The 13,992-nt window shown below is 43.8% G+C and overlaps 1 gene segment (V, D, J or C); it reads right to left on the bottom strand.

The window, feature by feature from the left end:
- The window catches only part of LOC122738690, a 35,080-nt gene extending 21,840 nt beyond the window's left edge, over window positions 1-13,240 (bottom strand). Inside the window, 1 exon segment of the V gene segment in view lies at window positions 13,134-13,240. Coding sequence covers window positions 13,134-13,179 — 46 coding nt within the window.
- Between the last annotated feature and the right edge of the window lie 752 nt (window positions 13,241-13,992).

Below are 13,992 nucleotides of genomic sequence, written 5' to 3'. Positions count from 1 at the left end.
CCCCCGCCTGAGGGAGGAGGCAAAGGTCTACTCATTAATCGAGCTAGAAGACTAGGGGGGACAGGGGCTCATGAATCCCCACCCAGAGCCCTTGTTATCTATGGTGGTGGGGGACTCCGGGGACCAATATACTTTTGTTGTTGTTGTTGTTGTTTTTTGTTTTTTGTTTTTTTGCAGGGCAATGAGGGTTAAGTGACTTGCCCAGGGTCACACAGCTAGTAAGTGTCAAGTGTCTGAGGCCGGATTTGAACTCAGGTACTCCTGAATCCAGGGCCGGTGCTTTACCACTGCGCCATCTAGCTGCCCCCCCAATATACTTTTCTGGTTGATACTGGGGCTGGTCATTCCTCTCTCACAAACCTGCCGAGGGGAGGGAAACTTTCAAGACAAAAATTAACAATCTCAGGAGTAAAAGGGGAAAGATTTGTGGTCCCTTTCTCTGAACCTTTGAAAATTGGACAGTTTGTGCATTCTTTCCTCGTGGTTCCCGAGGCCGGCGTTAACCTCTTGGGTAGGGATTTGATAACTAAATTAGGGGTGAATATCAGGATTCAGGGTGATCAAATATTGACAAGCCTTCCAGAAGAAAGGATTCTTCTTCTAAGAAAAGAGGAGGAGGAGAAAATTAGGGAGGATGTTTGGGCGGGTCCACGGAACAGGGGAAGAATGCTTATAGAACCAGTAAAAATACAACTCAGAGAGCCCCGACAGGTGGCTCGGGTCCGACAATACTCTATAAGTTTAGAAGGTAGAAAAGGTCTGAAGCCAATCGTTCAAGGACTGGTTGAGGATGGGCTCCTAGAGCCTTGTCGATCCCCTTATAACACCCCCATACTCCCCGTTCGCAAAGGTGATGGGACTTACAGACTGGTACAGGACTTAAGAGAAGTAAATAAGATCGTTCTACCCTCTCATCCCGTGAGTAAAATCCCCTCGGGTGACAAGTTTTTTTCAGTAATTGACTTAAAAGATGCTTTTTGGGCAGTTCCTCTCCACCCTGACAGCAGAGACATTTTTGCTTTTGAGTGGGAGGACCCTGAAACTGGAAGGAAGCAACAATTTCGGTGGTGTGTCCTCCCACAGGGATATACGGAATCCCCCAATCTTTTTGGGCAAGTTCTGGAACAGTTGTTGGAAAGCTATCCCAAGCCCAGGGGAGTCACTCTCCTCCAGTATGTAGATGACTTGTTACTGAGTGGACCGAATAGAAAGGACCTGGCAAATGCCTCCATCCAGCTACTGAACTTTTTGGGCTCCCAAGGATTGAGAGTGTCTAAAAAGAAGTTACAGTTTGCTGAGCCAACTGTCAAGTACTTAGGTCACCTTCTCAGCCAAGGGAAGAAAGAGCTAGACCCGTCCAGAATTCAGGGAATATTACAGCTTAGCCCTCCCTTGACTAAGAGAGAACTGAGAAAATTCCTAGGACTGGTCGGGCATTGTAGACTATGGATTTTGAACTATTCTCAATTAACTAAACCCTTGTATAAACACCTGTTGGATGAGGCACCCAACCGCCTCCAGTGGACTGCGGAGGACCAGGAGGCCTGGGAAACTCTAAGAAAAAGCCTTTACTCCCCACCAGCTCTGGCCCTCCCATCATTAGAAAAGCCATTTCATCTGTTTGTTAATGTGGAATCAGGGACAGCCTTAGGTGTGTTGGCACAAGTATGGGGAGGACAAAGGAGACCGGTGGCCTTCCTATCTAAACTACTGGATCCAGTTGCTAGAGGCTGGCTAAATTGTGTACAAGCTGTGGCAGCAACTGCACTGTTGGTGGGGGAGGCCCGGAAACTGACTTTAGGGGGAAGCCTGATAGTGAGCACCCCACACCAGGTTCGAACCATCCTACAACAGAAGGCAGGCAGATGGATGACTGATTCCCGCATTTTAAAATATGAGGCCATCTTATTAGAGAAGGACGATCTTGTCCTGTCCTTAGACCATAACATTAACCCTGCCCTGTTCCTCACTACTCCTGCCTCTACCCAAACTCAAGAACTCTCTCACACATGTCTAGAACTCATAGATTATCAAACTAAGGCAAGAGAGGACTTGCATGAGAGTCCCCTTAACACTGGATTAAAACTTTTTATTGATGGCTCTTCTCGAGTGGTTCGAGGTACTCGAAGGAACTCATATGCCATCATAGATGGAGACAAACAGGCAATCCTGGAAAAAGGTCGACTCCCAGGAAACTGATCAGCTCAGACCTGCGAACTTTTCGCTCTAAAACAAGCCCTTTCTTTGGTGGGAAAAGGAATAGGGACCATATATACTGACTTGCTTGGGGTGTAGCCCACATTTTTGGGAAAATCTGGGAAGAAAGGGGAATGATAACCAGCAGAGGAGGAACTGTGGCTCATCCTGAGTTGCTGAAACAGATCTTGCAGACTTTGTTGCTACCTGAGGAACTAGCAATAGTACATGTCCCAGGGCAACAGAGAGGGAGTTCGTTTGAAGCACAGGGAAATCGGCTCGCTGATGAGGTAGCAAAGGAGGCCGGGTTGGAAGAACAAATTCTGACTGAATTTGAAAGACTGCTTCTCCTGATTCCCACTATGCCCCCGGTACAGCCTAAATTGACCCCAAAGGAGGAAGAAGCCGCAAAACAATTAGGTGCCACTCCAAATCAAGAAGGAAGGTGGATGTTACCAGATGGCAGGGAGGTAATATCAAAGGGAATGGCCCGGGAAATTATAATCCGTCTCCACCAAGGAAGTCACTGGGGGGTACAGAATTTATGTGACTTGATTCTCCGCAAGTACATTTGCCCCGGACTGTATACTTTGGCCCGGCAAATGGTGGAAGGGTGTTTGGTGTGCAAGAAGGTAAATAAGCAGGCCCTCAGGAGTTCTCCTGTAGGAGGGAGGGCACCAGGCTACAGACCCTTTCAGAGCATCCAGGTTGATTTCACCGAGTTGCCCCCCATAGCTGGGCTGAAATATCTTTTGGTCATAGTTGACCACCTCACATCCTGGGTGGAGGCATATCCACTCAGAAAGGCTACAGCTGCCGGGGTGGTTAAAATCTTACTGGAAAATATAATTCCCAGATATGGACTAGTAGAGAGAATTGACTCTGATAACGGAACCCATTTCACAGCCCGTATTTTACAGGAGTTGGCCAGAGTTTTAGCCATCCAATGGGATTTTCATACCCCCTGGCATCCACAATCCTCGGGAAAAGTGGAACGAATGAATTTAGAGATCAAGAAACAACTCACCAAATTGGGAATAGAAACTGGACTCCCTTGGACCAAGTGTTTGCCTCTAGCTTTGCTGAGAATCCGCACCAAGCCCCGGCGGGACATTGGACTATCACCCTTTGAGCTGCTCTTCGGACATCCCTACCCGGCTGTTCCAGAGGACAACTCCAAACCTATAGATTGGAGCTCCAGGGATAAGTTTATCAGAGAATATGTAGGCTCCTTACAATCTTGTCTTCTATCCTTACAGAATAAAGGATTGGTGGCTCAGGCCCCACCTCTGGGGTTCCCGGTGCATAAGATCCAGATCGGAGATTGGGTTCTGGTCAAGTCTTGGAGAGGAGAGAAGTTGGCCCCCATTTGGGAAGGACCCTTCCAGGTCTTACTGACTAGTGATACTGCAATCCGCACCCAAGAACGAGGGTGGACCCACCATACTCGGGTAAAAAGGTCATTCCCCCCCCCCCCAAGCAGACTGGGAGGTGGAGCCTGGCCCGAGTCCTCTCAAGATCCAGTTCAGAAAAACCAATGGATAATGAACTAAGATTGATTTCTTTGCCTTAATACTTCTTACTATCTGTTGTATTTTTATAATTCTTGTCATCTGTTGCTTGCGCACTAACCAACCACAGTACCCGAACCTGGACCTGGTTCATTACAGGAGGACCCCCTTTGGATACCTTCCCAGACCAGGATGAGAAGAAGCCGACATCTGAAGTAGACTGCAATTCCCAAGATCCTCGGAACAAGAACCAACATGAAGTGGACTCTATACTTGTTAATAGCCTTTTGCGGGATCAAAGGGGCAGTTGCAGTTGCGGGAGGGTGTGATGATTGCCAGGAGTGATATATGGGGGGGCGTGGCTTTTGTGGCCTACTCCTAAATGCCCAAAGCGTGCTACCAACAGAGTTCTACTTGTAAACATGGGAATAGGAGATATCACAGGGTAAAAAGGGTCAGAGGGATAGGTTGTTTTCACCCTGCGACCCAGACCCGAATTAATAAGTTTGACTGCCTCCACTACACTGGGCAATGGGGCATGAGTGATGGGGGAGGGCTCCAGGATCAGGCCCGGGAGAAGTATGTGAGAGACTGCCAGAATCAAATAATTGCCAAAATTAAGAAATTTGAGGAAGGGCCCCAGTATAAGAAGATTAACCTGACAGGGTTACAGGATTTAAGGCGCATAACTGACCCCGAGGCCGATTTACAGCGTGTAGTTAATCTCTCGGTGGTCGTAGCCCAATTATTGCAGTCAGAATCAGAACCGAAGGACCCATACTGCTGATTCTGCATCCCTCTGCAACGAAAGGCTCTAGTTGCTCTACCAGTTCCACCTCAAGAAGTTAATCTCACAAAGGTAATGAGTGTGGTGGCAAATCAAACCCTCCTGCTAGGACCAGTGGCCAGAGGAGTCTCGGTATGGTTAAAAACAGGGGGCAATATGACCTGTATCTTTTCAAACACTACCGGGACACTATCGTTGGGGTCAGTATCCTCTGACACTTGTAAGTCCTCCTCTAATTTGGAAGGCAAGCCAGCTTGTGCCCAAAAGGGGGTATTCTTTCTTTGTGGCAGTTCAATCTATCGCTGCTTAGAGGAGAATTGGACAGGGCAATGTTCCTTCGTCTTCCTTCTCCCTGATTTAACCATGTACCGAGATTCAAGCCTAATGGAACTTTACTTCCGTCAGGAAGAATCATCCCATCGACGAAAGAGGGCAGTTTGGGCCCCGATCCTGGCAGGTTTGGGGGTGGTAACTGCCCTAGGTACAGGGGTCGGGGGTTTATCAAGTTCAGTACACTTCTTTCATAAGATATCCCAAGAGCTCAATGATGACATGGAGCAGGTTGCAGACTCTCTAGTAGCCATACAAAATCAAGTTAACTCATTGGCTGGAATGGTCCTACAAAATAGAAGAGCCTTGGACTTACTGACTTCAGAGAAGGGAGGGACCTGCCTTTTTCTTGGGGAAGAGTGTTGTTATTATGTAAACCAAACTGGAATCGTAGAGAGCAAGGTCAGGGAGTTACGGACCGGCTAAAACAAAGAAGAGAAGCATATGCCGGTCAGGGAATCCCATGGAATTTAGGGAACCTGACCCCCTGGCTTCTTCCTTTAGCTGGACCACTTCTAGCTATAATATTCCTGGTTCTCCTGGGTCCCTGTTTTATTAGACTATTAACTTCCCTCATACAACGAACAGTCTCCGAGATGCAATTGGTCATGACTACAGATTGGAACCACAAAGGGGAGAAAATTATGTTTCTTAGAAAAACGCCAGTCAGTTGAGATCAGATTCAGGATGGACTAGAAATTTGGTCTTTAGAAAAGGGAGGACTAAGAGGGACATATGGATATGACCCTCCACTGAGATGGAAAGTGCCCCCCCCCTTCGGCCTAGTGATCTGATCTCAAAGTCTTAAAGCCCTTTACAGCCCTCTATTTCTCTCCCTCTATTTTTTTTCTAGAGAGAGGCAATAATGGGAAGCTACTATCCCCCCTTTCTAAATATAGGCATATCAACTTAAAAATTGCTTCATAGGGTCTGCACCGAGACATTATGTAGATATGATAAATTGTTGCTGAAACATGAAATTTTGCAAAATAACCTATGACTGAACCCCTGAGGTTGGGGCACTCTGACCCAGGAGAGAGGGACTTATCACTGAACATCCCAGGAGAAAGATTTATTACTGAACCCAATTACCACATTTTTGCTCAAATCAGATGTCTGTAAAAAGTGATTTATTGCTGAACCCAATTACCGCATTTTTTTTGCTCAAATTAGATATCTGTAAAAAGTATAAAAACTGCTTGATTCCTAATCCGGTGTGTCACACCTCCTGGTTGTCCCAGTGAGTGTGGTACACCTTTCTTTCGAAAGAAATAAAATCAATGCTTCGGCCTCCTTTCTCCTCAAGTCTCTATTACAGGGGTCAGTGGGTGTACTCCCATCCCACTCACTAGCATGCAATCAAGGCACAAAGTAGCGATGGGATAAAAGGACCCTAAATGTAGACAGACATTGCCTATCACAGAATTAGGCTTGATTTGATTACTTAACTCTGGTAAAGCAGGCCACACCCTGTCCTGCATTCAGCCTTTCCAGTGGTCACACTTGATTCCTGATCTGATAAAGTCCCTTTACATTTTTGTTCTGGTCAGTTTTAATTTTTTTTTTTGTTCAAGTCTGTTCCATCTAGGCTCAAGGATTCATGGCAGATACCCATTGTGCCTATGTGTCAGCTCTGGACTCTCTGGGCCCCTCACAGCTCCAAGCACTCCAGGCCTTCTCCCCTTCTCTCCCCTCCCCATCCCTTGCAACATGATTTCTTTGACCTCCAGTCAGCATGAAGCTATTTCAGAAGAATCTTCGTTCCCTTTCCTTATATATAGAGAAGTGGGGAAATGTCATGGGGTGCAGAGCACCCCAGAAGTTCTCTGGGGCACATCAAGGAAACTTCTCCTTGAGAAACTAAACCAGAGGACAGATAACGCCTAGAGAGATAAGATGAACTAAATCGGACTGAGCTAGTTTGGGATTCCTACCCTTCATTCTGGTCTCCCTTACCCTGGGGAGATAAATTTGGGTGTGGCTGCAGCCTTTGTGTTCTGAAGAGGGATGTGTAGCCACCCCTCACCCAATTCCTCTAGTCACTACCAGTGGGGGATGGTCCTCCACTCCTTACCCAATTCCCCCAGCTATCACCAGTGGGGGATGGTCCTCCCTCACTAAAGGAACGTTCCACAGTCAAATGGTGACCCCTCCCCCATCAGTCTTCTATAAAAGTACCTTCCAGGAGATTGGTACCTCTGAGCCACATGCTTTGTGCCTATCTCCCCATGAGAAGTCCAAGGATTTCTGTCATGGTTTCCATTCCACCCCCCCCCCCTTCCCTTGCTCTTAAATAAACTACCACCTTATTCTAACTACTTTTGTGTGCAAGAGGGTGTAATTCTTTAAAGAGGAATTCCTAAGAACCCCAACCCCTAACCCAAACTCCGTACCCCATTTTCCCCCATTACAAAGACAAACACAGGAATTCTATAAAGACCATTACAAAACAATTATCAAACACTTTTCATAAAGTTAAATATGAGTAATTGAAAAAAATCAATTACTCATGAGTAGACCAAAACAATATAAGAAAAAATAAAAATTCTGCCTAATTTAATTTACTTATTTAGTGGTATACCAATAAAACTACCAAAAATCATCTTATAAAGCAAGAAAAAATAATAACAAAAATCATCTGGAACAATAAAAAAAATTGAGGAAATTTGAGGGAAAAAACCCAAAGACCCAAATTTTGGGGACAAGAACTCACCATTTGACAAAAACTACTGGGAAACTGAGAAACAGTTTGGCAGAAACTCGATGTGGAACAACATTTTATTTTCTATACCAAGTAAAGGTCAAAATGGGCACATTATTTAGACATAAATGGTAGTTCCTCAAACAAATTACTTACCTTACAAATTGCTTACACATCCAATATATGGGTTGTAGTAAAATTTATTACCAAACAAGAGAGAGAAAGGATTAAAAGTTGTAAAATGGACTATTTTAATTATATTAGAGTCAAGGTTAAAAGGAAAGAAGAAAACTTGGGGAAAATTTTATAATTTTTATAATATGAGAGGTCTGGTTGAAAAGAAGCTTCATATTCCCTCCAATTATATTATTATGATCTTCTGATATGTTTATAAATATACATAGGATATATATACATATATAGCTATCTGTGGGATACACACACACACACACACACACATATACATACATATATAAATGTTTATGTATAGTCAACCTGGAAATTAATAAAACATTAATATAGGAGAAATAAAGACTTTAATTGGGCCAGAGGAGCTAAAACTCAGAGTATTACAAAGCAAGATTTCTAGGAATACCCAAAGATAGGGACTGAGAACAGGGTTTATATGAGTTAACAGAACAGTGGGAGCTATGAGAATGCCCTGAGGACACCAATCTCATCGAGCTGGAGACAGGCAGATACTTTTATAGAGGACTGATGGGGGGGATTATCTGACTGTGAAAAGTTCCCTTATTGAGGGAGGACCATCCACCACTGGTGGTGGCTGGGGAAATTGGGTGAGGTGTGACTTTGGATCTCTCAAGCCATCTCTCTCCTCCTCCCAACACAAGGGCAGCAGCCACACCTAATCTTATCTCCCCAGGGTGGGGGAAACTGGTATGAAGGGTGATGGTCCTGAGCCAGCTCAGTCCTGATCAGGTTCCACAACTCTTTAGGTATGTCTGTCTTTTGGTTTAGTTTCTCAAGGGGAAGATTCTTTGAAGTACTCCAGAGAACTTCTGGGGTGCTAGGCCCTATAACATTCCCCACTTCTCTATATATAAGGAAAAGGGGAGACAATTCTTCTGAAACTGCTTCAAGCTGAGCGGGATTGAAGAAATCACGGTGGGGGACATGGGGAGGGGAGAAGTGGAGAAGGCCTGGTCTGGACGGTGAGGAGATGTGATGTCCAGAGGGTGGGAGGAGACACAAAGAGACAGTGGGTAGCTTTCATGAGGTTGAATCCTTGAGCCTAGATGGAACAGACTTAAACAAAAATTTAAAAGAGACTAGGGCAAAAAATAAAAAAGGACTTATCAGATAAGGAGTAAAAAGTAGCCGCTTTTCATCAGTTGAGGCAAGCAAACTTGGGATAGTGCAACCTGGAAACAGTACCCTGCTTTAAGGAGTTAAAAGTCAAGTAAAGGACAAGCAAAATGAGCAGACGAAGAAAGGTGTGGACCACAGAAAGTTTCTTTAGTGACAAGGAAGATCAAGGTACGCACTCAGAAGAGGATAGCAATGTCAAGACTCCTACATCCAAAGCTTCCAAGAAAAATATGAATTTGTCTCAGAGCATATTAGGGCTCAAAAAGGACTTTGGAAAAAAAATGCAAAAAAATTAAATCAAGCTTGAATAGCAAGGGGGACATACACATATAGAACATTTTAACACAAATAGCACTCTACAAGTACAGACACAAAATCAGTAAACAAATAATGGTAAAGATTCTTAAGATAATTTAGCATGCACAAATAAAGTCCTCCTCTATATACTCAGAGACCCATTAATTAGAGCCAGATCAATTTTTCTCCTTTTTTCCCTTTTAAAAAAAATTAGGGTCACCTAGGTAGCACAGTGGATAAAGCACTGGCCCTGGATTCAGGAGGAACTGAGTTCAAATCTGGCCTCAGACACTTACTAGCTGTGTGACCCTGGGCAAGTTAATTAACCCCAATTGCCTCACTCAAAATAAATAAATAAATAAACTAATAAATAAACAAACAAATAAATAAATTTAAAGACCTTTTTCTGAGAGACAAAATCCTATTTTCCTCCTCTTTTTTTTTTTTAACTATTTTCTAGAAAGGACGAGGGTTCAGATTCAGATTCTTGATTAGTTGATTCAAAAATGCCATGAAAAGGAAAAAAAACCCAACTTAAAACCTATGTTTTGTCTGGCAGAATCAAGAGTAAGCTCAAAAAGGAGACCCCACTGTAGCCATCAGTGTTGTGGGTCAGACTTAAATTCTGTTAATTTTCCAAGTACTTAAAATCATGTAGCACACAATTTGCAAACAGAACCCAGAAGCTGCCCTTTTGGGACCTGTCAGAGTGCCCACACATGGTTCATAAAAATAAACTTCATCCATTTCCTTTTGGGGGGACCTGTCGGAATGGGCCTAAGTTACCAAGTCATCCATGGATATAACCAGACCCTGAATCAAAGAGCTTTAGGAACTCAAGCAAAAAGGATGTGAGTTCTGAATTTGAGAGACCCTTACCTAGGCTAAGCTTCCAAATCTTGAGTCCATACTGGAACACAAAAGATTCCTGCTGGCAACAAGCATCAGGAGGTCAAAAATGGTGGCTGGCTGTACACAGAGCCTTCAAATCCTGGAAGAAACCCTGTATGTCAACCTGAAAATTAATGAAACAATCAATATAGGAGAAATAAGGCCTTTAATTAGGGCAGAGGAGCTAAATCTCAAAGTATTACCATGCAAGATTGCTAGGAATACCCAAAGATAGGGACTGAGAACAAGGTTTTATATGGGTTAACAGAAACAGAGGGAGCTATGAGACTGCCCTGGGGAAAAGTAAGTTTGTCACAGAGAGAAACTACTTAATGTAAATGAACCTTTTTTCATAATAACCTAAAATCCAGTAAGTAAGCTTGGGAACCCTTGGGAAGGGGTAGTTTGTTTGGGAGAGATCCATTAAACAAATCAAGAGTCTGGAATTGACAAACATTGGTTAGCCCCAGGTGATTCATTGGCCTGGGAATGGGGAATAGGTGAGGATCAGTCTTTTCTCAGTAAATTGTGGTTTTACATATATATGAATATATATACTTTCCTTATATATATATATATATATATATATATATATATATAGAGAGAGAGAGAGAGAGAGAGAGAGAGAGAGAAAGAGAGATGGAGAGAGAGAGGGAGAGAGAGAGAGTGTTATGGGGGAAATGGTGGGGGGTAGGAGTGTTGGGGTAGTAGTGATATGGGATGGAAATTTGGGGTCCAATTGATTGTGAGTCATCCCAAAAGAATTACAAGACTCAGTGACTCAGTTTCCTAAGTTTTATTGCAATACTGTGGGTGACCACAGGGAGAGAACCAGAATATTGGAAAGGTATCTCTCAAATAAGGAAAGGAAAGACAGTTATATTTATAGTATGGATAAATTGATTATCAGTCTCATTATAATAATCTCCACCTTGGGGAATTACAAGAGAGGGCTTATCCTAATTTGGAGTTCCTGGGGGTCCTAAGCCAACCCCGGAGGCAGGTACCTTCTTCAGTGGAGGTGTGTTTTGGGGGTTTACACGTCATAAGGTGAATCTGGGGACAAATTTGGCCTTTTCTGTGCATGTCTCTTACCGATCCCGGTGGCTAGTTTCAAAATAGAACAGAGTCCTCACAAAAAAGCATGTGTCAGAGCCCCCAGGCTCCCCCTTCTTCCTCCCACAAGCAAACGTCACTTACTGACACCAAAGAAAAGACTCATGGTCTTGCCCTCAAAGACCTTCACCTCATGGGCAGAGCTCTTCTACAGCAAGTCTCCAGCAGGTGGCGTCATTCCAATCGTTACACTAACATAAGTAATCCATTAACTGGGACCTAACTCCCTTTCAGAGCTAATATCTGTATCAGAACTTGGGTCTTGGGGTTTTCTTTGCTTCCTACATCATTAGAAGTCCTTAGGAATTCCTCTTTAAAGAATTACACCTTGGGGAAGGGGGAGGGAAGGGAGGGAGAAAAATTTGGAACTAAAAATCTTATGAAAAAAAACGTGAAAAGTGTCTTTACATGTAACTTGAAAACAATAAAATACTTTTATGATAAAAAAGAATTACATAGTCTCACACACAAATCCAATTAGAATAACATAATATTTTATTTAGGTGCTAGAGAAAGGAAACCAAGAGAAAAGTCTTTTCTCGTGGAGAGATAGCATGGCACAGAGACATGGTTCTCTGAGATACCTAGCTCCTCTAGCAGGAGAAAGGCAAATACTTTTATAGAGGACCAATGGTGGAGGGACCGATGAGGTGATCATGTGACTGTGGAAAGTTCCCTTATTGGGGGTTATCACCTAAGGGAGGATTCACCCCCACTGGTGGTGGCTGGGGGAAGTTGGGTGAGAGGCAGCTCTGATCCCTCCAGTTATCTCTGTCCCCCTGGACTCAGGCAGCAGCCACACCTAGTCTTATCTTCCTGAGGGGTGGGGGAAACTGGAATGAAGGGTGGTGGTCCTGGAGTTAACTCAGTCCCTTAAGGATGCCCCTTATCTTTTTAGGTGTGTCTGTCCTTTGGTTTAACTTCTCAAAGGAGAAGGTTCCCTGATTTCCCCCAGAAAACTTCTGAGATACTGCAGGCCCATAAAAAAGGAATATATATCCCTTTACATATGTGTGTGTGTGCATGTATGTATATATATATATAGAGAGAGAGACAGACAGACAGACAGAGACAGAGAGACAGAGACAAAGACAGAAACAGAGACAGAGAGGAGGTACCTACCAGCACGTATATTTTCCACATGCTCAGTGAAAATGCTATAGGATACACACATTAAATGTTTAATAATTCCTGATTTGCCTCATGTTCGACAACTTCAGAAAAATTAGTGCCCATGTACAAAACATGTAAACCATTAAAAGAACACATCTCTCTGTGCCTATGGACATTAGAAACAGGAAAGTTTCTCAGGTACACAAAGGAGATTAGACAGGCACATGCATACATACATAGATGAGAGAAAGAGGGATGCATGGATGGATGGATGAATGGGATCTGAGAATTCACAGAGAGATGGGAAGAAACAACAGACCCTGAAGGATGTTTTAACTTCATTGTTCACTTCTTATTATAAGGGGTCTCCTTGTGCTCAGTGTTCTTGAGTTCCCTCTCTAGTCATTTTCCACATGGCCCGTCTGAATGAGGAGATTTATGTCTGGTTCCATGCTCCTTTCTCTCACTGTGTCTCCTGCACAGTAATACATGGCTGTGTCCTCAGCTTTAAGGGAATTCATTCGCAGGTGCAGCATGCTGTTGCTGTTGTCCCTGGAGATGGTGAATCGGCCTTTCACAGAGTCTGCATAGTATGTGCTACCTCCATCACTACTAATGTATGAGATCCACTCCAGCCCCTTCCCTGGAGCCTGGCGGACCCAGTTCATGCCATAGCTGCTGAAGGTGAATCCAGAAGCTTTGCAGGAAAGTCTAAGAGATCCTCCAGGCTGTTTCACATCACCCCCAGACTCTACCAGTTGAACTTCACAATGGACACCTGCAAACAAAGAATCATTAAATCATAAATATATCACTTCACAGAGTGTTTCCTTAGACAAAAGCAAACAAAAGACAAAACTACCTTGTAAAAGAGTCAGAATGAAAATTCCATTCAGTCCAAAACCCATTGTTCAAGCTCTACAGTATCAGTCCTTGGGAGAGAAAGGCCACACAAAGGAAAAGCTCCTCTCCCAGAGCTGCAGACACAGGTTTTGTGCTGGTTTTTATCCCTAGAGGGAGGAGCCCAATTTGCATGTCTTTCTCTGTGTTAGTGTGAGGAAGAGCAACTGTCTCCTGCTGTGATGAGTCCCCTCCCTGAGCTGCAGAGAGAAGTTTCCCCTAGAATTTATTCTAAAACCCTGGGCAAGGTTAGTGACACAGAATCCAAATACCATGATAAAGACTCATTGTCTCTCCTTCTCCACTCTAATTTACTCTCAATACCACAAGAATGCTCATTAGGTTTTTTTTTCTGTTCCTGATATTTCCCCAGCTTATCCAGTGACATTTATAATAAGAAGACACCCTAAGTCTTTGTCATTTTTAATCAGCAGAGATTGAATCTCCCTTAGGAATCTTTGGGAGGAGGGGGAGAGGGGAGGGGGAATTTCTGAGCCTACTCTTAGGCACCTCTGCTTGCTTATGGGGCTATTTTTTTGCTACTTCTCTTTGGAACAATACTTCATGTGGTTTATTAATCATAATCAATAATAATTAATTCATAGTCCCTTATATCCAGGATATGACCTGTTGGCAGAGAATATATTAATGAGGTTGATAAACATTAAAAGTGTATCATGGGGGGGCGGCTAGGTGGCGCAGTGGATAAAGCACCAGCCCTGGATTCAGGAGTACCTGAGTTCAAATCTGGCCTCAGACACTTGACCTTACCAGCTGTGTGACCCTGGGCAAGTCACTTAACCCCCATTGCCCCACAAAAA

Source organism: Dromiciops gliroides, chromosome 2 (genome assembly GCF_019393635.1).
Source record: "Dromiciops gliroides isolate mDroGli1 chromosome 2, mDroGli1.pri, whole genome shotgun sequence".
NCBI lineage: Eukaryota > Metazoa > Chordata > Mammalia > Microbiotheria > Microbiotheriidae > Dromiciops > Dromiciops gliroides.
This window is presented reverse-complemented; position numbering and strand designations above follow the sequence as displayed.